This window comes from Python bivittatus, unplaced genomic scaffold (assembly GCF_059951505.1).
Source record: "Python bivittatus isolate LINGU-HERP-01145 unplaced genomic scaffold, Pbiv_v1 ctg000430_np1212, whole genome shotgun sequence".
In the NCBI taxonomy this organism is placed as follows: domain Eukaryota; kingdom Metazoa; phylum Chordata; class Lepidosauria; order Squamata; family Pythonidae; genus Python; species Python bivittatus.
In genome coordinates, this window is record NW_028277071.1 from 1,323,221 (window position 1) to 1,350,406 (window position 27,186).

The window sequence follows — 27,186 nt, forward strand, 5'->3', positions numbered from 1 at the left end:
TATTTATCTGTTTCCAGGGTTGACAAGTTGGTCTCCGGCGAGCAAGCGTTTGAGGGTTGCAGAGGGAACGGATTAAATGCATTTCCTGCCCTAACCCTCCCTTGTTTCCTCTGAATAGGGGTCCACCCGATCCAGGCCGGGTTGGGGGCATGGGGCTTTCTCACCTTTTTTTTTTTCGTAGCTGTTAGCACTCTTGGTATTTTTGACTTTGGAGAAACTGAACAATAAAAATGTTTTTTTTAAAGATTTGGAAAGTTTATTTTGCCGACTTCTTTGCTTGCCTCTCTGAAGAGGGTAACGATCCTTCTGATGATGGAAGCCTGTTCACGCCTCTTCAGTTCCCCTTTCCTCGCGGTTCTGCCATTGGCCTGCCCAGTAGATAGCACGCAAAGCCGCTGCCGCTTCAACAGAGACTTTCAGCTTTCCAATCTTGGTGGTGTGGTCTAAAGAACTCAAAACTGTATGATGGGAAATGAAATGTATCCCTTTTTGTTCCTTACCCCCCACCCCCATTTAGAGTATAGTTTCCCAGTCTGGCAGTCACTCATGAAGGGTGGGGAGGAGAAGAGAAATGACTTGAATATTTTTAAATTGAATGTGGAGACTCTGTGGCCCTCCAGATGTTGCTGTTCATCAGTAACTGCAATCAATGTAGGCTAAACCTGGCAAGAGTTAAAATCCAGCCACATCTGGAGAACTATAAAGCTTCCATGCCTGTGAATATCAAGCAACCAAACCACATTTGGATTTTAATCATTAAGAGTTGCCTTGGGTTGCCTGTTATATTGCTTCCATGTTTGGAGGGAGAGTGGACAGCTGCTTACCTTGTAAATCTTGCTCCAAGATGTCATTTCCAGTCAGAAGAATCTCTTGCAAGTCCACGCGGGAGAAACCCACATCTTCACATTCCCCTCTGGCCCCAGGAAGCGGCTCGCTCACCACTATAAACGGCAGCCTGTGCCAAGGGAAGACTTGGTGAATACATGTCCTGGGAATTTCTTTCCTGCAACTTTCTAGGAGAAGAGGGGATCAGACACCCACTTGTTCCATTGGGGATCCTCTTCCACAAGCATGGAAAACAGCATTTGCCTTTGGAAACTTCTTGGATCTGGGTCCAGTTTGATCACTGGAGTAGAAGAATTCAGCAAATGTTATTCAGATACATATGGCACCATTACTGGGGCTGTGGAACATACACATTTCCTGCTAGATACATGGATTCAGGTCACGCTATCACCATAACATGTTTTCTATGACAATGACAGCTTTTTGGAGTCAAGATGTTCCTTCAGTGTTTAGAAATGGAGCCAATAGCTTATCTGTCTTCTATCAACTCTGCCTTGGATCTGAACAGCAGGTTTATGCATATATTTGCATAAAGAGCAATACTGACAAGGTTACAAGGGGGGATCCTGTCTCCTAGATGGTGGTGGGTTATAGGCATATTCCTTTCTTTTGGCTGTGTAGCTGAAGCCTATGGAAACAAGCTTTGGAAGGCTACTGATTCTCCCTTTTTTCCAGAGGTGTACAGATCTTTTGCACAAGCATGTTATATGAGCCCCCTGTTCCAAATTACTCCCATGCCACTATTGGCTGTATGAAAAGTTTGCATTGATACTAGTGAAGGCTTCTTAAAGGCCAGGTTTCCTTAATATCAGCCAGCTTCCCAAATCTGTAGACCAACCTTCCTCAACCATGTGTCTTACAGGTGTGCTCCACCACAATGTCCACCATCCTCAGCCAACATGGTCAGAACACCTGAGGGTACCAAGTTAGGGAAGTCTACTTTTGCCTCTATTTTCTCCCTTCCTTAGCAAACCAAGAAAATGTGATCTGCGTGTCCTCACCCTTGCTGAAGTGGAAATAGATTTCCTGGTTCCCCCTAGGTTTCTTCAAAGAGAAAGTGGTCTCCGTTTCCTCCAGGGGCACTCCGGGGAAGTGGAACTCGACATACAGTTGCTGGATGGCCTCATCGGCCACAGGCTGGCTCTCTGGCAAGAGGCCGAGGGAAATGACCTCCACACGGATCCAGTCTGAAGGTTGCTGATGGCAGAAAAGAAACCATTTCTCACTTTGTTTCAGGCCGGCCCCCCATCTTGCTTCACCCCTTTTCTAGCCCCCAAGAATGTTTGAGGAACATGTTGGGCTGTATTTGGAGGTGTTTATGGTGTAGAACTGATGCCAAAGCTTAAGGCATCTCCCCAATCTCCCTCAAATTCCTCCCCAATAATTTTGCCCCGTAACTCTTCCAATATCCTGATTTTGGTCCTGCCAAGTTGTATCAGTCCCTGTTATCCTTGGAGTCCAAAAATTGGATATAGGCTCTGTTTTAGACAAAGAAATTGTCTATATCTAAATATTGGTGGACTTTTTCCTGATCTTACCCTCCCAGAGGTGGTTCTAATTGCCCAAATCAGTGACCTTTAAAAGCAGGAAGATGGAAATTCAGGGGGGGGGAATAGAAGAAAGCTGAAGATAGGTGTACGATGTTGGCTCATCTCGCCTCCCTAGGATATTTTTGTGAGGATCAAAGGGATAAGAATCTACTAAATAATAAATTATAATGGTTTCACAGCACCATCAGAGATGCCCCATTTGCACAACCATGATGTATTGGCCATCATGTTGATGCCAGTAGGTTGCCCTAATCATTCTTCCCAGCACCTTTCCCTGCCAGGATAAATCCAGTTCTTTCTCCCTGGATTTTCTTCCTTATATTTAATCAAAAGCCAGGTAGCTGCAACTTCCATACTTTTATTTCTGGTCCTAGCTTGGAAAAGAGTTCCTGACCAAAAGCCCAGGTGTTCCATCTCCCCTTAGACTTCTTTTCTCCAAATTGAGCATCCCAAGTGTCTTCAGCCTATTCTGATAGAGAACATCCTCAAGTTGCTGCAACATCTTCATTGGCTTTCTCTGAACCCTCTCCAACTCTTCAGTATCCAGTAATCACCAGCAAGTCTCAGAAAAGTTCTCAAGGCCCAACAATCTCTTTCTCACCACTGTTGCTACATTTTTACACATGTGGTTATCTTGGCCCATCTTTTTTCTTCTGTTTTTCTCACCCCCAGGCTTGATGCGTAACCCACTGTCATTTGAATCCAGCTGTTGTGCTTCGCAAACTTCAGTTTCTAGGTCACCGCAGTGTATGAGCCCAGCAAATTGCGGCTTATTTTGTAATCCATGATTCAACAAATCACGGCTTGGCCCAGTGTGATAACCAAATCATTCAGCTGTACTTTGTAAGCAGCCTCTGAGCAAGTTTTTGCCTGTGGAACTATGTGGTAGCTACTCACCAGATCGACACACCCCTGCAGAGTGGGTAACCCCACCACCACTTCATCACTTTCTGTTGTCTGAGCTTCACTTGTATCTTGTTCCTCACCATCTGCAGGCAAGATGGGAGAAAAAGTTGTAAGACTGAGCAAAATAAAGAGGTTGCTTCAGAGGACAAATAGTGGGGAAAGTACACACTCACACAACCCAAATTAGTCTCCTCTATTGTCTGTGAAAGCTAGGGCCCTGTTCTTGATCCTCTTAAACTGGCCAGCTGCCTTGGTCCAGTGCAGGATGAGATCCGATCACCAGTGCTGAAATGAGCCCACCACAGTTTCATTTGTTTCCCTGAGGGATCAAAGAAGGATACTGTCTTGGGTTTGCCCTATCAAGATCTTGCTGAGTAATATTTTCACTGCCATCCAAGAGTCTTATCTAGGATCTGGTGCTAGGCTGGGGGCTGGAGACCCAAGATCAAGTAGGAGATCCTATTTGTTTCTATAAATAGGAAACTCAAATCAATCAACCTTCAGCTATTTGGTCACCAATTTCCAGCAGCATAATGCAAAAGGGTACTGGTGGCCCCCATGAAGCCCACAGATTGTGAGCCACCCATCCCTGGTCTTTTATAAAAACCATGCCAAATGTGGTTTAATGAACAGACCATGCTTTCATACAATCTGCAGACTCAGCCATGCACTAGTGAAGCAATGGTTTCCAGAAGGATCAAGGAGTAGGACCAAGGAAGTTAATTCATCCTACCATACCATGAGACAATTTAACAAAATCTACTGGATTTTGTTTACATTCCCCAACTCACCATGTGAAAGAAACCTATGAACCTACCCTTTGTCACTGGGATTAATCTGATAGCTGAAAAGTTCTCTCTCTGTCTTATCCTGATGTAATACATTTAATTGTTAACAGAATTTTATGTTTCCTTGCACAAATTCAACATCTAAGCTCATCCAACAACTTGATGAGTTGTGACAATATACCAGTGTTCTTCAGCACAGCTACTAGGATAGATTCATCACCCAATTCTTGTTTTTCTGCCACCCTTGCTTTCTCTCCAACATTCAGTATTTCTTCTTCTTCCTTCTTTGTCCATTCTTCCAGCTCCATCTGTCCAGATACAAAACCCAGTTTGGTCACAAAATGGGCCATGGCTTTAGGACAATAATTGGTGCCAGTTAAGTAAATATCCACATGTATGTTTCAGTGCAGATGTTAAAATGTTCCAGAACTTAGATTCTCTTGCCACAGTTCAGAGAAAGCTTGGTGCTGATTGCACATAGTATATCTAATAATACAGAAAGTAGAACCAGGGCAGCGTGTTCTGGAATCCCGGGAATTCTTAGTTTTAAAAAAGAAAGAAAAGAAAGCACATGTTTCTAGTCTTTCATGGTATATAGAAAAGGAGGAATACAACTTCTTTCTTGGGAAGGTAGGCTTAAAGACTTCTCAGTTACATAATTAATCTGGAAACTAATCAGTAATCTATTGGTTTTGGAGTAGCGAACACCAAGCTCTGCTTTCAGAGATACAAGCACATTGTATCTTAGTCAAAAAATCATGGTTAAGTCATGGCTTACTGCAATGCACGAACCCAGGTAATTACAATTCAAATACAAGCTCCTGCAACTGCAGTATGAATATTCTCCCTGTTTATTAAAGGCTGTCCAATTCTCACCCTCTCCCCATCTTCCCTGTATAAAACCTTAGAATGTCATCTCCTGGGGAAGAGACCTGACTTTTTATGCTTTAATGAGCATTTGGCAAAATTTTCTTTTTCTTTTTCCCAAAGAGGCTTTTAATCAAAGCCTTGCTTTTATTTGCAGAATCTTCCTAAAGTTTGTCCCTCTTTTTTGGGGGGCGGGAGTGGGGGGGAGTTCCTTTAAGTCAATGTTGACTCCTTGTGACTGTCTGGACGAGTCCCTGCAGTTTTCTTGGCAAGGTTTTTCGGAAGTGGTTTGCCCTTGCCTCCTTCCTAGGGCTGAGACAAAGTGAATGGCCCAGGGTCACCCAGCTGGCTTCATGCCTAATGTGGGACTAGAGCTTTCAGTCTCCTGGTTTCTAGCCTGATGCCTTAGACTCTACACATGTTGTAGATTCTCCATGCTGGCTGGAGAATTCCAGGAGTTGAAGTCCACACTTCTTAAAGTTGCCAGGGTTGAGAAACACTGCTCTGCATCAAACTGGCTCTCTTATTCCTTACCTCGGGGATAGTTTTGCCAACTTTCTCCTTTTTCCTGCTTCTCTTGAGCTCCTGTGTTGGAATCACTTGGGCAGAAAGGAGCTCCAGCCCGTTTTCTACCTTGCTGCTTTTCTGAAGGTGTTTTTCAGACACCTGTAAGAGAGGTTTCAGGGGAAACAGCACTTCTTTTTCTCACAACCTAAATGAGCATTGGGCATTGCAGATGATTATTTTTATCCCAAAAAAAGCCAAACTTCTTGGGTGGGAGGCTTTCCAAAATTATTTATGACATTAAAGACCTGTTCCTAAAAATAGGAACACATTACAAATGTTTACTTGCCACATTCAAAAGGTATTTGTAAAAATAACAAGAATAAAACTGTAAAAAGGGCATGACTCCACTGTAATGGGAACCCCTGGAATAAAATCTAAATAATAAATATAAAAATACCTTGGAGATAAGGAATGGCTTAGCCTGCAACTGAAATACATTGGTGAGAGGGCCAGAGAAGCCTTCTGGGGGGAGCGTTCTACAAGCACAGCTCCAACAGTGAGAAGGCTCTCAGCAGTGCAGACTCAGAATCCTGGATAATTGCTCTTTTAGCTAAGAAAATCTTCTGAGTCTACACTGTGGTCCTTCAGATACAGCTTAATGCAACATTTTTCATTTTTCCATGGGTTGGTACCACCACTGGGGTGAATTCTCCACTCTGCAAAGCTTCCATACCTGGCTTTGCAGCATGTTTTGCTCATCAGCAATCTGCATCTTCAAAGAATGTGATTGGGTAGTCTTATGAGGAGCATCTTCTGGAGGCAAATAAAGGCCCTTCCATTCTAGGCTTAGGTAGATGGAGCCATTGGGCTTCCTTGTAGGGTCCATGAGGCCAAAGTCTCCTGCAGATAGGAGGAAAAAGACAAGATCTGGATCTGGAACAAGGGTGGCTGCAGACATTCCACTATTGGAAGTGGTGAAGCCTAAGGCATCCTAAACTTGCACTGAATTGTCTTTAACTAACTTTTGTGTTCCATTTCAAAGGATCAGGCACAGCTTTCTGGGCCTTTCCAGTGAAGATATAGAAACCCCCAACACCCAGAAGTGTGTTTGTGTGGAGGTGGGGGCTGATATAATGTTTCCTCTATGATACCATTCCAGTGAGTAAACTGGAGGTTTTGAGAGAAGCTCAAAGCTGCAGTGGAGACAGCTGAGTTATGCCTTTAGACAAGGCTGTAAAGGAATTTAGGGATGACCTTGGGGAAGATATGAAAGAACCCTTAAGAGAGACCTGCAGAAAAGATTACACAGTCTTGAGAAAAAGGGAATGTGAGAAATAAACTCAAAATAACTCTGCCTTGATTTTGTTTCATGTGAGATAGGACAGAGCAAACCTTGATTGGCTTTCAAGATTCTGTCATTTAACCCAGCAACAATTCCTGGAATCCCTGTGCTGTCTGTTTCTTGATCAGGCCTATCTCAAAGGGCTGACATCAGCCTTGAAGCCTATCCAAGGATCTTTATGTTCCATTTATACTAAAGAAAATCAAGGCAGGATATTTTGAATTTCTTTCTCACACTTGTTTCAACCTCTGGACTGTTCAATTGCTTCTCCACATCCCTCCTCACCTGCTCTTGTATTCTTTCCCTAAGACCATCTCTAAATTCCTTTACAAAGACTCAGGTTTCCTGACTTTCTAAAAAGAGTCTTAGGCTTTATTTTAGTCTCACCGTAAAGGTTTTGGGTGTTCTGCATCCAAAGGTCAGTCATCCAACTGAGAGGAGGGGCTGGAGGTGTTAAAGGAAATCTAGGGATCAGCAGTTGTCCATTACTTGAACCATACTCTCTCTAGCCCTCCCCCCTGTGTTGTACTATCCTTCCCATCCTTTTCCTGGCCAATATGGCTGTGGGAGTTGCAACCTATCTGGAGAGCCCCCAAGTTGGGGACTATTGTCCTAGATCAAGAAGGGCTTAGCACAGAAGACAGTTCAAGAAAGTAAGGATAGATCTACCTAGTATCCTTCTTCATTGATCTCACCTTTGATGCTGTGTCCATGTGCTAATGGTACTAGAGGGATCTGGGCCTTGCCCAAATAGCTTCCAGGTTCCTCTTCCTCATCGTCAAACACATACACCCGCAAACTTTCCACAAGCAAATAATGATGCAGCTCAGGAGTGACGTGCACAGTAAAAGTCTGCACATCTCCAAAGTGGGGGTTGTTGCTAGACGGGATGATGAGTGTGTCATGATCTGGAAAGGTGAAGAACTGGTACATGGCATAAGGGCTGGGCTGTGAGCCAAGCCAACAGCTTCTCAAATTGGCACAGCTCTCGATCCGGATGCATAGCTCATTCCAGCGTACACCTTCAGTCTGCTAGGGGGGAAAAAAGAATGGTGGTGATGCAGTAGGGAAGCCACAGCAGTTGTTCTGTTCACAGTTTCTTCAAGTCTGACAATATTCATTTCTTTCTGCAGGTTTTAATAAAAATGGGATTCTGACTCTGAGTAGGAACACAATAGTTGCTTTTTCCTGTACTGATTCTTTCAGCTGGTCAGTGAGCTGCACTTGATCAGTGGAAGCAATAGGCTTTTGAATACTACAAGGTAACAACAGAGGGAGAAGGGGAGAACTATTGCACTAGTGATCTGCAAGTAGATGGCCTCTGTGGAAACAGAATATGTAAGGTTTTAAGCTTAACATTTGAAGTCATCATCGAGCTTCCACATAAGGTAAAAAAAGAGACATAGCTGTTTGAATGAGTCAATTCATTAAAGCAGCAGTGTCTTTAATGTGCCTCATTAGAACAGCTGTGTCTTTTTTCAGGCTCATGCAAAAGCCTGAACAATAGATGTAGCTGCTTTAAAGTGGTGCCTGTGATGGAATGGAATTATGAAGGCCAGGCTCAGGGAGATAAGCATGTTCTTAGTTCACCAGAGAAGTGTGGGAAGTTCAAGAGGATGAGGCTGGCACCACCCTGAGGAATTCACGGTGTTGTGGCTGGCTGGCTTGGGAGCTAGGTTTCAGTCTGGGGAGACTGATGTCAGGTTTAGCCCAAAGAACTCCAAGAGACAATGCAAATTCAGTTCTACTGTGTTTATTAGCTACAACCTCTAGACAGAAAATCTCCCCAGACTGAAACCTAGCTCCCAAGCCAGCCAGCCACAACATCGTGAATTCCTCAGGGAGGTGCCAGCCTCATCCTCTTGAACTTCCCACGCTCCTCCGGTGAACTAAGGACATGCTTATCTCCCCGAGCCTGGCTTTCATAATTCCATTCCATCACAGTGCCACACTCATGCTCCCATGCATTCTGAAGTAAGACTTTGGAGTCATTCTTGAAGCATGCACTGCTTTACTGCTCACTGTGATGTGTTTGGGTACCTGACTGACTGAATGACCATCCCTGCTTTAGATGGTATGTGCATTTCTCTACTTTCAATACTTTAGAATGTGGCAAATTTGCCTCATTGCATTGGAGGCCCTTCTGCTTAGGCTGTTGGTATCTGCCCCCAAATGCTAATTCAAAGGAACCACTATTAGGTAAGTCACAATAGGTACAAGTTTAAATGATGCGATATTCAGTGTAGTGCGAATTGTAACTTGATACCAGGTCGCATTTAAGGTGACCCAAAATTCAGTTAATGCGAGGCTAGCGCACCCACAGTTGTGGTTGAGATTTTCGAAGCTACTAATCTTCGTGTGGGCAAAATGGAGAAAAGGAAGCTTCCATCACAGGAAAACAGTACAAGTTTTAAAAAGAAGAGGCTCATTAAAATTTGATGTAATTGAATGACATGAACGTGGTCATAACGACACTAAAATAGGACGAGATGTTGGAGGGCCTGGATCTATGGTAGAATTATTTTGTTTACCATAAATTTAAATTATAAGTATATTCTTTTTATCCTTTATTGTAATATTTCTCTCTCTCTCACACACACACACACCCATAATGTTCAACATTTTTCATTGCCTATTTCCATCGATCTGGAACCAATTACCCTATTTTCCATAGAAATATCACTCTGAGTAATGCAAGTTCGACCAACGTAACCATTTTGTGGGATTCATTAACTGCACTAATCGAGATCTACTTGCACCACATGAATAGGAGAAGACCCACAGTTGCTGTAGAATATTATGGGAACTTGAAAACTCTTTTAGATGTTCAGGTTTCCAGCAGAATGACTGATTGACTTTCCACTGATGGTTCCTGTTGGGTTGTGGCTTTGCTTTCTGGCTTGTTTGCTCCACCACGAAGGCTCCACACACTGACCACAGATCTTATTTTGAACGGTAGACCAATTCCTCTTTCCTTACTCTGTCGCCTTGCTGTTGCCAGCTCTGGGGGGTTGTCGTCGGAGATGCTGCTCCAGCAGAGAGAAACATCAGGGCTTGGCTTTGCTGGCGGTCCGGCTGCAAAATCTGCTTGAATGGAAAGTGAAGCCTCACCCAGTATTCCAAAAGACCATAATCCTCACTCTTGGGACCTGGAGGGATAAGGGTAGGGAATGCAAGTGGGAAAAAAGCCACATTTTGGATGGGCAAAGGAAGGGTTGGAGCAGAATAATAATAATAACCAAAAAAAAAAAAAGTGAAATGCTGTTCCTCTTTGTCCCGTAAACAGAGATCAGGAGCATTCCCAGGGGGCTCAAGAGAGTCAAGGTGGTGGCCACAACCACATGATCAAAGCTCTGTCCCTTTTCAATGTGTGCTAGCAGCTTTGATCATGTAGTTGAGGCCGCCTTTTTAACCTTCTTGAACCTCACCCTCCTGCCTGAGGATACCCCTGACAGAGACAGATAAAAGATAGATCAGGATCTGCTGATCCCTAGTCACTTAACAAGAGCAAGCACCATGTGGTTTGATGATGGGACAAAGACTGGAGCCACCCAGGTTTAGGTTCCCACTCAGCCATCATGCTTTGCACCAGCTTAAACTACTGAGTTATTGTAAGGATAAAATCTGCTTTCTTTTCCTCCTAGAGGAGAGAAGGAAAGGTACGGTATAAATATAAGATTTTTTTCACCCAATGGCTTTCCTTGTGCTTCTTATTCATCTCTCAACCTAAGTGTTCCTCATCTATAAACATGTGCAGTGCTCAGGTGCCCTTGATCAGATCTTGCCAGCCAATGTTAAGAATTTTGCGTTAGAATCCCCCCCCAATCAATCACAACTCACTTGTCCTTGCAAATACAAGATTATACTGTATTTTGCTTGCTGGGAGGGGAAATAGATATCTCCCTTCCACAAAAAAATAAAATCCAGTAAATCTCATCTGACTTTGCTCCAACTAAGTGGTCCCTGCTTCTGAGACTCTATTCAAAATTAAAATTCATTCTACAGCTCTGAAGTCTGCTTCCCCCGCCTCTCATGTCAAGGTCTTTTAAATCTTCCTGTTAATCAGTGTACACAAACACAACGTGCATGGGTGCCTAGTGTTTTTTTCGGCCTCGAGAAATTGGTTAAGGTCAAATTCACATGTTGCAGTATACTGTCATGCAGTTTGCTTGATTGGGCTCAATGTGATGTGAGAACCCAGCCCCTGAGCTCGTAAACCATAGTTTATGGATTAGCCTGGTATGTAAACCCCTCTAATGGTGGCTTTGTCAGCAAATCAGAACTTACCAGGACACATGAACTGTGCAAAAATGGCTGAATTTGATTTTATAGAGCTCCTGTATGAATCAGCCCTTCCCAATCTGGGGTCCTGCAGATTGTGTAAAGCTTCAGATGTGCCGATGCCTTAATGGTAATTTGGGGGACTTCTAATACACAAATCTTGATGTAACAGGCTGGGAAAACAAAGCTCTAAAAAAAGCTTTTTTGAGCTCTAAAGCTGATCCTCCCTTCTTGTGTTCAATTAAAAAGAAGAGAAAGGGATTAATTTTCCAGGTACTACCACAAAAGAGGCCTCCTTAGTATATTCCCCCCATCTCAGCTACTTAAGTAGAGATACATGGAAGCCAGACTCCAAAGGACAGAGTAATATGGAAGTCAAGACCCATCTGATGGGTGAGGTGGGATCATTGCTATTCTTACCACGCAAGACTGCTGTGCCATGAACTTGCTCCCCATTGCTCAGAGCGTGGCCAAAATGCAACCAGCAGGAGGCCAGGGTGGTGTGGTCAACAGCAGAGGCCACGTGGAGGTCAAGACGAGAAGTGGCCCCTTGCAAGTATTGCAAGAAGAAAGGGTCAGCCTGGACCACATACTGGGAAGTGAAGTTGTAGCGGGGTCGAATGCCCAGGGCCAGAGGTGTGCAGTGGGTCTCAAAATCATAGAAGGCATATGTGCAAAAGGTGAGAGGTTCTGGATCGCCCAGGAGTTGGACAGCCTCAGCTGACAGAATCGCCCCAGAGATGTGCAGCTCAAAAAGATTCTCCCCATGTTGCAATTTCAGGATCTTGCCAGGGACTGCTTCACTTTCAGAGTTACTGTCAGGTGGCTGAAGTGGGACAACTCTTGTTCCATATGCCACATCCTTCAACCGCTCTGGGAGGAAAGAAAGAGCCAGATCCACAAAGCCCCATTCCTTAGAACTCCCCACAAACATACACACATACTTAATGAATCTTAAGAAGGAATTCTCAAGAGAATTAACTGAACTCAAGTTTGATGGCAATAATTAGGTGTTGGTGTTAGATCCAGTGCAGCAGAACCCCTCCTTTTGACAGATTTGATATTTTGATCTTGTAGGTTCTGTCACAAAATGGTTGACAAGGAAGGGAAGTTCCATCTTCACAAAATTACTGCCCCAGTAGGCATGTCAAGACACACAAAGCATGCACACTTTTTTTTTTTCAATGTGATAGGACAAGAAGTTTGGCTAATGCCAAGGGAGAGGTCTCCAGACAAGCTAGTACTTCTGGACCATCACATTGGCAAGCAAAATACTGCAATTGTGTTCTAAGGTTCCCATGAAAATGAGTTCTTCAGGTATGCCACAAATCTGCAGTCAGAGTCAAGGTCCTGAATGAAAGATCGGAAAACAGCATGGGCGGCTACACAGAAAGATTAGAGTACTTCCAGAAGGACTAGTCCTAGCTCTACCTGCTGAAGGCTTTCTATAGCTATCCAACCCTTCTCTCTTTATCAGAGGATTCATGGTGAGGAAAAGACCGAGGAAGCTATGGAAAAGCACAGGAACAGAGAAATCAGCAACAGTGTAAAAATTTGCAAGTGAGAGAAGACAAACTGCCTGGATTAGAAACATCCTAAAATAGGTCAAGGTCAGGTCAGGTCAGGTCAGGTCAGGTCAAGTCAAGTCAAGTCAATTCTCCTCTCAGTTGAGCTTGACTCTTGATGACCTCATGGAAATATCCATGCAGTACTTTGGACAGTAAGCCAAAAACAGGTTGCTATTACCTTCTTTCAAATTATTTATTCCACTTCCCAGCCTAGCCTAAAGCTGTGGGATTTTCCATCTAAGTCCTAACTGGTCTTGAGCCTGCTTAGGATGATCAGGTACTGCCCCTTGCTGAGATCAAGATAAATTGCTTATGTGAAACTACCTTGATGTAACTGAAATCTCATTAACACTGATTGATTGATCGATTGACTCAAAATATTTATATACAGCTTATTTTAAAAAAAATCCCCAAACAGTTTACAATGGTGTAAAAAGATATGATAAAAATAGAGTTAAACGGGAAGAAAACAATCCATTCAAAGCACATTTTACAGAGAGTTAACTGCTCTGGAAGGCCAACCTAAAAAGGTAAATTTCAAGACCCTTGATAATACATCATTGTTAGGGAATGATGTGGAACAGAGGGGAGGTCATTCCAGAAGCCAGAGAAAGTCTGTTTCCAATGTTACCACCAATCAACAATCCATAAACCAGATTCTCATCATGTGCAAACCAGGGAGCAGCCTGGTTGCTGAAATGGAAACCCCATTTGGGCACCTGTCACTTTAAAAACTAAGATACAACTGTGGATGGTGTAGAGAAGGAAATTAAGCCCCAAGGAAAGGTAATGTCCCAAATACATTTGGAAACATTTCTCAGTTCCACAAGGTTCCACAAGCCACCCAGAGTCACCTGTTGGGGGAGATGGGCGGCATACAAATTTAAACAAACAGGAAGGAAGGAAGGAAGGTTGGTTGGTTGGTTTAGATGCTTGGATTTCAATCTCAAAGCCAAGGTTGTGTACTTCAAGACTACATCTTCTTATGCAACAATCCTTGAATTGTGGAATACCTAAAATTGAGCAGTAGGAGAGAAACACACACACACACACATTTACTGTGCACACCTTCAAGTTGATGAATACGGGCTCTACGCAGGTCCAGAAGTTGGTCCATCTGCTGTTGCTTCTCCTGGTGCTCCTGTTTCTCCTGCATGGCCTGCATCAGCACCCTTTCCAACTCCACCTCCAACCAAAACAGTAGTCAAAGACTCAACTACAACTGATACTAGCTCCCTCATCATTCCACCTGTTTGCCTTGTAGACTGGTCAATGACCTCTATTAATTCACCAGCTGGTGTCCTCTGACAATTTTCATCCTTCCCAACTGGCCTGGTCATTGGCCAGTGAGGACACCAGTTGCAGAGAGAATCTTCTAACAGATGAGAGTTAATGATACCATGGGCATTAGCCAATCCTTCATCACATCCCAATGTTAGCCAATAGGTCCTATATATATTCAACTGAAATGCAAATTTGCAGAATTGGATTCTACCAAGTTTAACCTCAGACAGAACATTGTTCATCTAACTAGGAAATTGTAAATATACCTCTAGAGCAACTTTGTGGTTCAAGTAATATTTTATTTGGATAGATTCCTAATCCTCCAAGATCCCTATCCTAGGTGTTGGATATCTTTTGGTTGCACCTGATAATCCCGATTAATGCGGTGCTGCAAAATGACCATGTTGCGTGTCTTCTCCAGTTCTAGCACTGTCTCTGCATGTGCAGCCTCAGCCTCATGAAGCTGTCGCTTTAGGCTCTCCTGGGCGAACATTTCATCCTCCTCATGACCTCCTTCCAGAACTTCTACTGACAGGCTCTGCAAGGAAGGAAGGCATGGTGGGGCAGAGACAGAAGGAAAGCAAAATATGGAGTTTAAAATGTTTGGGACTATCAAAACAAACCAATGTTATGTTTTACAACTCAGGAAACATAACCACTTATTCACCACCACCATATTATCTTGGTATTCAGGTGCAGTGCCATTCACACCCAAGAACCATACATATTCTGCATTGAAATGTCTTGCAAGGTTGCAAACACACTTGCTTCTTGCTCATTCAGCCTGGAGCACTTTAAAAGAACCCTTTTCAGATTTAATTAAGACAAAGATTTACAGTGAAAATTTGGGCGGATAACTAGAAGTTCCGTAAAGTCACCTCAGACCATTTCCTCCTGCTCTGGATAAAATCTCTGGGTCAACAGAGAAGTACATCAGCAAAATCCATGCTGCCCTCAAGGCCTTGTTTTACTGTAGCCACAAGGCTGGAGTGTAGTGCTGTTCTCACAGTTTTAATGTGGGCAGTTTCAGGCAGCAATTTCTGGATTGCTTGGTTTTCTTTCCTCTGCCACCCAGCGTTACCTAGCAGCAGGAAAAACTACCACCAACCACTATCCATAAAGTGTGAATGGGAAGGATTCCAGATTCTTCCTCCAGCTGCATCCCACTCACACCCAGATGTATTGTGGTTGTTGCCACAGGACCAGTGGTGTCCACAGCAGGGGTCAAAGGGAGCAGATTGACAAAAGCAGCTTCACACTGTTGTGACACAAGCTTTCCCTTTTGATATGTAAGTTGTATCAATGTACACGTGGCCAGAAGGGCTGGAGCTTGCAAGATGACACTGCTTTCATGCTTTGATGAAAGCAGGAGCTTCTTCAAATGCATGGACCTATAGTGCACCCAGAAAATCGAAAGTCCTGTTTCAAAATCAATCAAACAAACAAACAAGAAACCCTGATCTATCGGTTAGAATGTTGCTCACACTGAGACTGACAGTTCCCTCCTGCCTCATCTGCTCCTCTCGTTTTTTTTCTTCCAATGAGACCATGAAGCTGGATGGTCCTATAGGAGATAGATAGTCCTATAGGATCAATAACTCTATGAAAGATTGACAGGCCTATAAGAAAAAAAAAATTCCGGCTGAAAGATTTGTTCTGCATAAGCTAGGTGTCCAGTCTCTCTAGCAGAGCACTCCGAAACAGACCTACAGGGCAGTATCCAGTGAGGGGACAGGAAATTAATATTCTTATGTTAGAAATGAATGAAACTGCCAGTCTTCCAGGAGTTCAAGAGACCCATGTTGAAAAAATAAAAAAAACTCAGCCTGTCATAGGCAGATCAACCCAACTTCTCCTACTTCCCACCCACACATCAACCAGAATTTGCTTATTTGTTTTTGACACAAGCAGAACAAACAAGACCAACATTCATTTGGAAAGCACCGTTCTTCCAGGAGACCAATATTCCCATGTCAACAGCAACAACATAGACTGCATATCCTAGATGTCCGGTCTCTCTTACAGCCCAAGTCAATAGTGTTAGAAGGGATGGTGCTCAAGCAACCAGATCGGTGAGGTGAGGGGTGCAGACTTCAGCAGCCGATAGGACCTGGGCAGATTCCTGTCCCTGATCTCATCATCACCACTTTGGTCAACAAGGCATTGTAGATTATTCATACAGCAAGACTTGTGTCAGAAGAAGAGGAGAAACACCACTTAAACAAGGAACAGCTGAAGATAACTTCAGGCTGCCTTTGCAGTGGACAGAGAAAGAGACCAAGGGGATGTCACAAGGACATGCCCCCATAAAACTGCTAGCAAGAGATCTTCATGCCATGGGAAACAGGATGTGAGGACGATCCATCCCTTTATGTTTCTGTTTTTCTTCTCTCTCTCAGTCCAGAGCAAAATGTCATTCCCTCCTTTGTCCGTCCCTTCTTCTGCTTCCCGCCTTGCAAATCTCTTCCGTCCTAACCTCTCTGCAGCTGTTCCCCCAGTGTAGCCCAGCAAGTCACAATAGCCACAGGATCACAGATCATTTTCCTTAAACTTGCTGCCTTTGCTGCTCATCCTGGTTTCATCACAACCTACCTGGGTTGGGTTGGATTGAGATGGTTCCTCTAGTGCCTGGTTTTCCAAGATGGCTGTCTTCTCCTGCAAAGAGTTGACTTCCTGTTTCAGCGCCTCATTCTGAGCTTGTTGAACAAAGCAAAAAAATGTTACCCAGGATATTTTAAAAGTGCCAAGGATTTGGTCCTTCTCTTCAAACCCAGCGTCATTGCTAAATAACAGGCAGTTTTAAATTTGTGTATTTAAATAGCTTAGGGCCTGAAGGAACTGTCTCTCCTGATATGAACCCACCAAGTTACTCTCAGGATGAAGGACTCCCTCAAAGATACCTCTACTGCCAGAAGTATGGAAAGTCTATGAGATGGTTTCTCCTGGGAGGTATATTTGCCCCCTGCCCCCTGCCCTCTGCCAAGTATTTAGAAAAATGACAACATTCCATCGCTTTCAACAAACTCTTAATTGAAGATTTTTCATTTTAATTACATTGTTGTTATTACATTTTATCAATTGCATTTTTAACTGTTGTAAGTCATCTTGAGTGTTGGTATAGAAAAAAAAGGTACTCTGTGTGTGTGTGTGTGTGTATACGTATATATGTATGTGTCAAGCCCAGCCCAAGAACAACGATGAAACAGTACTGTTGAGTATAGTTCCTTTATTTGCTTACACCTTATAGACAGAATCTTGCCAAACTAAATCTGTACTACAGCAACTAGTGGATATACCCTGTGAGATTCTAGGGAGTGGCTATCCTGAACCTCTTTCACTTCCCACACTCCTCTTGCGAGCTGTATTGCCTTTTGTCTCCTTTCCCCTCCTGGAATGTACCCCCTCCCTCCTGATAGCCTTGATTTCCCACATCCTCCTCCTCCTCATAGATAAATTCCATCACAGTATGTGTGTTGAATTTTGAAGAAGCCAGACAGAAAGAGTATTGACAGTTTTGAACTCTGGTGTTGGAGAAGTCTCCTGAGAATACCATGGACAGCCAAGAAAACAAACAAATGGATCCTCGAACAAATCAACTCAGAGTTCTCACCTGAGGCACAAATGACCAGGCTCAAATTGTCCTCTTTAGACACATTATGCAAAGACCTAGCTCTCTGGAGAAGGCTCTGCTGTTGGGAAAGGTATAAGGAAGGAGAAGGACAACCAGCAGCAAGATGAATAGACTCAGTTACAGTAGCCATGAGTGCACCATTGGAAGAGCTGAAGGACCAGGTTAGGGACAGATCGTCATGGAGAAAATCTATGTGGTCGGTAAGATTTGACAGCAACTTGATGGCACATAAATTTGTGTGTGTGTGTGTGTGTGTGTGTGTGTGACATGCTATATATATACACACACACATGCATAAACACATATTCTTCAGTACAAGTTAGAATCGTATGAGAAAGCTGGACAATCTCCATGCTTACTAAGATATGAACCATGATTGTCCATAATTAGCGCCTAGAACTTCCCTGCTGAAATAAAGTAAGCATATTTTGATTCCCTTAATCAAAGGCTTGCATTGCTTGATTCACTTAGGTCTGCCTTGCATTCTGCACAAAGACTCTGCAAGCTTCTAGTTTCAATTGATCCCTCACCTTTTTCCTTTTTTAGCTGCTCCTCTAGAATCTCCTTCTCTACCATTGCTGAGTTGAGCTGATCTTCCAAAGAAGGAGCACTGTCCTTCTGGGGCACCCAATCCAGATTTTGTCGAGCAGCATTGATGCAACTGATGAGATAGGGATGATACAAAATCAAGGAAAAATAAGGCTGTCTGCATTTTTAAGGTGTCCCCAAGCTCTTCTCTAAAATATGAGAGTGTAATGGAAATCTCTCATATTCCAAGAGTCCACCTGAATTATTACTGTTGTGTGACAGTACTTCCTTACCTGTCCAACAGTTGTTCATAATCAATCTTCAATGAATCTCGCTCTGCTTCCAGATCTTGGACTCTCTCCTGGAACTGAGAAGGTAATAGATGGGATCCTAATTCTGCCTGAGACTCCAGAACAGATAGGAAGAGGCTAATTAAAAGTACAGCATCCATCTGAAACTATAAGCACATGGTTATAGAACTAATTCATAGTTACATGGGTCAGAATTCAAAAACAATAAAATATAAATTAAAAAAATAGTTACACGAGACAGGAGACGTTTATCATTTCTTACTAGATTATTGGATGATTTGCAAAAAATTCTTTGGCAAGAGCACAATAAAAAGATTGACCTTCCCCATTAAGTAGAGATGTTGCAAATCCTTCTCTTTAATTATTCACATGGGTACATACAGTATGTATTTGTATACAGGGGTCAGCACTCATAGGATAGAAACAATACCTGGACCCAATCCCTGAGCTGCCATTTTGCACCTGACTCCTTCCTCAAGCCATTATTTTACATATGACTCTGATTGGTCAATAGGATTCTATTAAAAAAAAAAAAGTAGGTATAACAACTAAAAATGACTGAACTTCATATTATCTCAAACTATAGAAGGGTTTTTCATATAACCATTTTGCACCTTGAGATAACATGAAGTTCAATCAACAGATCTTAGACTGGTTGGGACTAAGAAAAATAGGAGATCTTCTTGATTGACTGGCAGTATAAAAACTTAGAAATGTCCAGAGTTGCTATGAATACTAGAAATCCTCTCACCTTCTGTCTGTGTCTGACCTAAGTCTTTGCTCTTCTCTAATTTCTAGATCTTCCTTAATGGACCCTCTGGAACATGAGCAAGTCTAAATTCAAGCAAGAGATTCAGAAGATCTCAGAGGCTTGAAAAAAAGTTTGATCTGGGGTGGGGAGGTATTTTAATGTATTGGTTCCTCATTTAGGACTCAAAGCAGTTAACAAAAGCAAGGGAAATAAATACACCAAAATTAGGGGCAAAGACTTTAAAACTCTCTATGGAAGAGGCAATCTGCATTGTTAGGCCTCAAGCTCTTGGTGAATCAGGCAAGTTTTAAGTGATTGACAAAAGGTGAATTGGTGTAGAGCAGTGTTTTTCAAGCTTGGCAGTTTTAAGATGTATGGACTTCAACTCCCAGCTGGTTGGGGAATTCTGGGAATTGAAGTCCACACATCTTACAGTTGCCAAGTTTGAAAAACACTGATTTAGAGCATCCCAACACTCAGAAGGTAAGGTACTCTACAGCAGCTAAGACACTCCCTTTACTTCACATGGGGTGAGGACCCCTAGGGATCCCTCCATGCAGGAATGCATGGAGCACAGCAGATCTTGCTGGGAGAGATGGTCCTAGAGGTACCTGGGAGCCAAGCCATGAAGCATTTTAAGAGGGATAACCAGCACTTGGAACTGGACATGGAAGCAAATCAGCACCTACTGCAGCAGTCATAAAATAAGAGTTACGTGGTTACATCTGTCACATAATTAGCAGAAAGACCCCTGTACTTTGAACCAACTGAAGCTTCCCAGGCGTCTTGGAGAGTACATAGCAGTAGTCAATGGCTTTCCATAGTTCCTTACCTCTTCCAGTGTTCCCCGCAAGGGTGAAAGGATTTCTAGCCGGCTCTCCAGTACGGCCACCTTCTGCGTCTTCTCCTTGAGGTCAGCATTCAAATCACCAAGCTGGGCCAGCAAGGCTTCACTGGCTGACCTCAATGCCTCTTGGTTCTGGTGCAGACAAGAAGACAAAAAGGGCACTCTTAAGATCTAGCCCCTTGGGTGGCCTTGGAGTTCAGTTCTTACATCTAGTACTAAAAAAATAATGATTGAGAAAGATATTTGCTGGAGGTGAGCCTCATAAGCCTAGACAGAGGACAGCAAATTACAGATTAAGAAGGATAAGAAGAAATGTATTTCTTCCGTACATCTCCTAATATCGTATTCACAAGAAGAAGGATCCTGTTCCTAGGAAAAGATGGACAAGATCTCTCCCTCTTTTCTCCCCCATCACCAGAAATACAGGCTGTTGAGTATTAAGGCCTCAGTTATGATGCCCAGCATCCCTCAATATTCATCCAGAGGCCAAAAATGTGACCTCTATTTTACAGAACCAGGAACACTCCCAGGCCTGGAAAGTTGGCAATAGGAAATGGGTGGACAGAACAAGAAGAGCAACAGCAACAAGGGTGGATCTGTAGCAACTCAGCACAAATGGGGGAGATCAGAATATTTAGAAAAAGAGAGGGAATGCTTCGTTCAAGCACAGCACTTTCCCATGATGGGGAAAGTGGCAGGAAGACAGAGGCAAGGAGAGTTGAAGAGCTGCTTTTCCCCTGCCCCGCATCTAAATAACTTTTCAGATGTTTCACACTTCTGCTCCTGTGAGACTAGGCTGAAGCTGCCATAACATAAAGATGAAGCAGGCAGTAAGCAGAGAGGATAAAAGCCAGGAAACTTATCTAAGAGATCCCTTCAGGGAGGTAGATAAGAAGGAAGCAAGTCTTTAAGGAAAAAACAAAAGACCTGAACCAGAAAAAGGAAGTTGGGCCTGAGCACATGGAAGCCCTCACCCCAATCCCATCAACTTGTAAATCAACCCAGCAAGGACTTTTACTAAAGGGGTCCCAAAGCCCGCCCACTCTGAGTCGTCTGAGTCATCTGAGTCACCTTTGGATCCAGACTTGGCGGCTTCAGTCCCTCTAGCTAGTGCCTGGCAGCCTAGTTGGGAAGGACTTGGGTAAGTATGGAAGAGCGCATGTGTGTGTGTATGAGAAAGAGCAAATGTACCTTGCAACCAGTAAAGTTTTGCTGTTCCTTTAAATTCACTGGGTCTCCGTGTATTACGAAGAACCTCTTGTGCCTCAGTGTTCAATGGGAAGTGATTTGTGTGTGTCCCTAATTATCTCCCAGCTGTTGACCAGGGCTGTGTGTTTGTCTGCTCCAGCCACACCTATCTGGAAAACCCAGGTAGAAAGCAAGGGGGGTTGACAAGATCCGCGTGCTCAACAGGCTGTGAGTGTGTGAGTGAGTGACCATAAGCCGAACCTGGGAGCAGCTTGTGTAACACTCCAAGGTCCAGCGGGTTAGGAAACACTCCATGAAAGTGCCAGGTGTTACCTTGTGCAAGTCAGTAATCTGGGCTTTGGTGATCAGCAGTTCTGAATTCTTCTCCCATAACAGTTTCTGCAGCCGAATCAGCTCCACGTTCTTCTGGATGGCAGTTCTGCTGAGCGAGGGAAACAAGTTGTCATAGATCAGTGATCTCTTCCCACCACACAGACACACAGTCATCCTCATCTATGCAAAACCAATAGCTCGAGAAAAGATTTATTACTGACACTGATCCTAAAACAATGGGCTAAAATAGTCTCAAGGAATGTCCTGCAGGAATATGATTTTATATTTTGTTATTCCAGGTCAAAAAATTCATAATGCTCCCAATTTATTAAAAACCGTCTAGCCTTAACATGTGAATTTCACTCTTCTAAAACCAAACTCCAAAAACCACAACAGCACACACTTTGAAATTCTGCTTCTGTTGAATTTATCATTAAAAGCAGAAGAATTAAGAGCACCTTAAAAATATACGGTCGGGGCGGGGGAGGGGGGCTGGAAGACATTTCAGGTGTAATCCTAGATCAAATCCACTGAGTGAGATAGACAACAAAATGGTACCGGTATTCCTGCAAGTAAGGGTGGCTTTTCTGGGGTTCCATGTTTTCTGCATCAGTTTCTTTATCAAGTGTGGAACTCAGCAACTCATGATCCTTGTCTAACTCAGCCAGTGCCAGACTGTGGGTCCTGAAAGAAAAATCAAAGCAGAAATATAATTTAGTTTTCCATTCATTAATAGGAAGGAGAGAAGAAAACAACTCATGGTTCTAAAATGCAGATCTTTAAGACTGATCTTTTTCCAGCACTGAGGAAAAGATCTCATAATGAGAGAGGGGAGATTTAAAAATTTGTGTAAAGGGATGTTTCTGATGTTCCGAGGTGAGTCTTGCAGGCTAGCAAGAAAATGCACATAGCCAGGAAGTGAGTGGGCAGACAAGACTCACGGTGTCTCTGTTTCTGCTTGGGTCCTTTCCAGAACATCATCAGCATATCTGGGAGGGGTTGGCCTGACAGTCATCTCTGATACCTGCATCTCTGGGGGGCAAAGAAAGAAAAAGAAACAGATGAGCTGACTGACATGTCCTCTAATCTCCATGACAGTGTTTCTCAACCTTGGCAACTTTAAGATGGGTGGGCTTCAACTCCCAGAATTCCCCAGCCAGCATACTGGAAGTTGAAGCTCGCCCATCTTAAAATTGCCAAGGTTGAGAAACACTGCTCTATGGCCTTCCCATCATGCAACAAAGACATAAGCGTCCACAAAAAGTCCACCTGAGGGCTTCTCTGGACAATCTAATCAACCTGGAACCTTCCCAGCAATGAACACATCAACCTCCCCAGCCCTTCTTACCTTTGTGTGACTTCTTGGGCCCTTGTCTGGCAGAGGTATGTGCCTGACGAAAGCCCGTGTTGACCTTGGCTGTGACGTAGCCGTAAGGACAGTGGCGACCACAGCCCTGCAGCTGTAACTGTTGCTTGTAGAAGAGCAGGTGACTCCTCAGACGCTGGTTGACTTTTTCCAGCTCCCAAACCCGTTCCTGCATTTCTTCCAGGCCCTCTTCCAAGACCTGGTTCCGAACAGAGTTTTGAAGGCAGCTTCCAGGTCTCCCGTTGGCTTGTGCTCGCTCATGACTGAGTCTTGATAGTTTGGTGCCCGTCCTGGAACAGCAAAGAGAGAACATCCCCTCTTGATCTTTTCAGGGAGAGCTGCTGTTTTAGCAGGACCTTGCTTGGGTTTCTGCTTCAGGAACTCAAACGTGACCATTAATTAAGAAGAACTTAGATCAAAGTTGCAGTGGGAGACAAAACCCAAAGAAGAATCATATAGGAAAAGATGGAACGGACTAAGTAACCTTGAACAAAAAAAAATGCTCCCCAGTGAATTTACTGTGATGTATTTTTGTGTATCAATCTAAACATGAGCTTCATTTCTGTCATCATCAAGACTTCCTCAGTTTAAATCATCTTTGGACTGAAGCACCTGCGTCCCTTATTTATTTGTTAACTTCCTTGCATTTCAATGCCACATTGCAATTCTAGTGTTCTGCCCTAAGAGGTCACTAGAATTGCCTTGGCTTTAAAGAGGAAGCAGTGAGCTGGCTGGGGAATTCTGGGAGTTGAAGTCCACACATCTGAAAGTTCCCAAGGTTGAGAAACACTGCTCTGGAGAGTTGAGGAGTCTAATGTCTTTCATTAGTTCTTTTTAAAAAGATGTTTAACATGCACTTTTTTCAACAGGCTTTTGACAGCTGGTTTTGATTTTTACTTATTTTATATGCTATTTTAACTGTTTAACTTCCTGATGGTAAGATCTGCCCAACAATGGGACTAGCTACACTATCTATGGAGGCTATGGGTGCTTCATTTGGGAAGTTTCTAAGAAGAGACTGGACAATTTCCTCCCATGGTGGTTTGATTTGCTTTCTTGCACATTGCAGAAGGTTGGACTAGATGATATTTATGACCCCTTCCAACTCTACAATTCTATGATTCTAAGTGGGACTTAAAGTCACCCTGGTGCAGGGCTTTCCTATAATATTTTATTCATCCTTTTAAAATCTTCATTTCAGTATGACTCCAGGTACAACAGGCAAATTAAGAGAGCATGCAATCAGTGGTTGTACTTAGTGGATCAGATAGATCACCAGGGTATTATCCAACAGATAAATGTGTTTAATAGAAGTGCATGCCACCTCCAAGACCTTTTAATCCTATTCTCCTGCTTTTGAGTGAACTCTTTGAGCAGCAAACGTTCACCACGAAATCGTAAAAAATGATCGGCCAACTCCGCACGGCTCACTCGGTTGATCTGGTGCCGAGTCTTTGCTAATGATCTTGATCCTGGAAGAGGAAGGGAGAGAAGATGATAATTACATCTAGGCTGGAAATCATGGGGGAGAAATGTAAACTTACGGAGCATCTAGCATTTCCTCCTTAGCCCTCCTAAACACTCAGAGTTGAGAGCTTCTTGATTTCTCCAAGAACATAGATTCCTAATCTCGTTTCCCACTGGATTTATCTGAACTCTGTTTTTGTCAGTTCCACTCACCCTCAGAGTCTGCAATTAGATAAAGAGCATTGGCTTTTAATTAATAACCCCTTGCTGCCCACCTTTCATTTGTATTTTCACCCTTTCAGATTTGGCAGGGATGAGAGCTGAAGAGGACGCACCTAGAGAAAGAAGATGCGAAGAGAGAAAATTGAATGAATGAACCATCACCATATAATGAACCATGTCCTATCTATCCATCTATCCATCTATCTATCTATCTATCTATCTATCTATCTATCTATCTATCTATCTATCTATCTAATTTATATAACTGCCCATCTGACAAACATGACTCTGAATACAGTTATATGAATGTAAACACTTGAAGAGATTTCCCCCCAAATATTGCAACATTCTCCCACAAATGCTTATAAATGGCTATCATACCACTACAGTTTCTTGGATATACTGTATAAAGCTCAGGTTGAGGCTTGGACACATGGGGAATATCACTTTGCTACCTTCCTTGCCAAATAAACCAAGTTTCCAGTCCTTATGGAGGCAAAGATTGGAAGCAAAAACACACTGTCAATTTCACATGGGAGATGAGCAAAGTTTCAGTGTTCTGCAGAGCAGGCCTCTCTGCTTCAGGGATCCAATAAGTCAAATAATGAAATCAATGTGGAATTGCATTAACTTTTCTGGGTGGCAGTATTCAACTTTTGTTGAGAAAGAGTTAGATTCTTTACCACTCTTCCCATCTCAGGATAATAATATTACGGTTGAAATATCATAGCAGGTGACAGCATCTAACCAACCTTGGCTGATCTTGGAAAAGCTAAGCAGGGTCAGACCTGATCTGTACTTGGATAGGAGACCACAAGGAAATTCCAGGTCAATAGGGATTTCACAAAATATCCCAAATCACCTCTGTATTTGACAACAACACAAATGGGCCCATGAAGCCACCAGGAGTCAGGTTCAGTTCAAAGAAGGCTCTCTCTGACCCCTGGGTGTCAAAGCTAATAGCCATACCACTGAGATTCTGTCATACCGTGAGGAAGCAAGAAATAAGGACTTTTTTGCCTTTTGGGATCCCACACTGGCTAGGAGTTCCAGGAATGGCAGTTCCAAACATCAGGAGAGCACCAGTTTGGGAATCTTAATCTTTATGGCTAACCTTGAAGGGCTGTTATTATGGAGGGCCTCTGGTCAGTGCCTTGGACAGGCAGGTTTCCTGTGGTTTCCTCCAGCAAAAACGACATGGTTTGGCAAGGATGGCCTGTAGCTGTAGCTGTGGCAAAGGCAAAACCAACAAGGAAACTTAAATGCAAGGAAGCGAAACTAAACGCAACAGTAACACCCCTGCAAGAAATGGAATGAAGTTGGAAATTTGCACTTACTTCTAAGCTCCCTTTGATGGATTGCCTATTCTATGGTGGGCACGTATTACTACCCATATTACATACTACCCGACTTGCATCCACGCTAGACTGCTGCAATTCAAAGTACTGATGTGGACCTTCGCAGCCCTGAAGGTTTGTCTCCAAGGGATCTGAAGGGCTGCCGTGAATTAAGATCTTGCAGTGAATTAAGATACAGGTAGTCCCCGGGTTAAGAATGCCCAGTTTAAGGAGGACCCATAGTTAAGAACGGAGCCTGTTGTAGCAGAATTCGAGTTAAATACACAATGATTCAAGTTAAATACACAAGGGTTTGAGTTAATTACACAATACTGCTTATGTGGTATTATGCAATAATGCTGTTTTGGCTCACATACAGATTTGACTTAAGGACAGACCTTGGGAACGGAACTTGTTCTTAAACTGGGGACTCCTTGTACTCTTCATAAGGGCTTGATTTACTATTCAGCATGACCCACAGATATTAAAAGGACCATCTTCTCTGCAGTGGCCTGTGGAATTCCCTACTATAAATTATTGCTTGTTATTGTATTGCTCCATGGAGATTTTTTAGAGAGATAGATTAGAGATAGAGATAGAGATAGAGATAGAGATAGAGATAGAGATAGAGATAGAGATAGAGATAGAGCCAGTTTGGTATAGTGGTTAATGTGCCAGGCTAGAAACCAGGAGACTGTGAGTTCTAGTGCCACCTTAGGCATGAAGCCATCTGGGTGACTTTGGGCCAGTCACTCTCTCTCAGCCTTAGGAATGAGGCAATGGCAAACCATTCTGCAATGTTATCAAGAAAACTGCAGGGACTCATCCGAACAGTCACCAAAACTCAACATTGACTCGAAGGCACCAAAAAAAAAAAAAGATAGATAGATAGATAGATAGATAGATAGATAGATAGATAGATAGATAGATAGATGATAGATAGATAGATAGATAGATCTGAGAGCCAGTTTGATCTAGTGATTAAGGCTCCAGGCTAGAAACCAGGAGACTTTGAGTTCTAGTCAATGGTGACTTACAGCTAGTCACTCTAGGATCCTGCACATGTGGGAAAAATGCTAGGATGGAAAAAAAAAAGGGGGATAGATAGATAGATAGATAGATAGATAGATAGATAGATAGATAGATGATGGATGGATGGATGGATGGATGGATGAATAGATGAAAAGATAGATAGATAGATAGATAGATAGATAGATAGATAGATAGATAGATAGATAGATGAGTAAAGACACTCCTGCATCCAGC

General features: G+C 43.1%; 1 protein-coding gene across 1 annotated transcript; it reads right to left on the reverse strand.

Annotated features, from left to right (window-relative positions):
* Positions 1-324: 324 nt before the first annotated feature.
* On the reverse strand, positions 325-25,782 carry RPGRIP1 (RPGR interacting protein 1). Its single transcript, XM_088143917.1, has 24 exons — positions 25,698-25,782; positions 24,637-24,696; positions 24,228-24,366; positions 22,877-23,184; positions 22,470-22,560; positions 22,087-22,212; positions 21,536-21,634; positions 19,993-20,170; positions 18,392-18,465; positions 18,101-18,231; positions 16,532-16,635; positions 14,304-14,477; positions 13,724-13,841; positions 11,508-11,960; positions 9,786-9,955; positions 7,502-7,835; positions 6,198-6,364; positions 5,492-5,623; positions 4,272-4,398; positions 3,294-3,385; positions 1,848-2,043; positions 1,042-1,126; positions 825-955; positions 325-458 (listed from the first exon to the last, which is right to left on the reverse strand). The coding sequence occupies exons 1-24, from the start codon at positions 25,780-25,782 to the stop codon at positions 325-327; spliced, it is 3,708 nt and encodes a 1,235-aa protein (XP_088000043.1).
* Between the last annotated feature and the right edge of the window lie 1,404 nt (positions 25,783-27,186).

Coding starts and splice junctions, on each gene's coding strand:
- RPGRIP1 (XM_088143917.1), bottom strand. CDS start 25,782: ATGTCGTTTTTGCTGGAGGAAACCACAGGAAACCTGCCTGTCCAAGGC. Junction 20,171..21,535: donor AAAGCCCAGATTACTGACTT/GCACAAGGTAAC, acceptor CTAGATCTTAAG/AGTGCCCTTTTTGTCTTCTT. Junction 956..1,041: donor GAGGATCCCCAATGGAACAA/GTGGGTGTCTGA, acceptor CCCTTGGCACAG/GCTGCCGTTTATAGTGGTGA.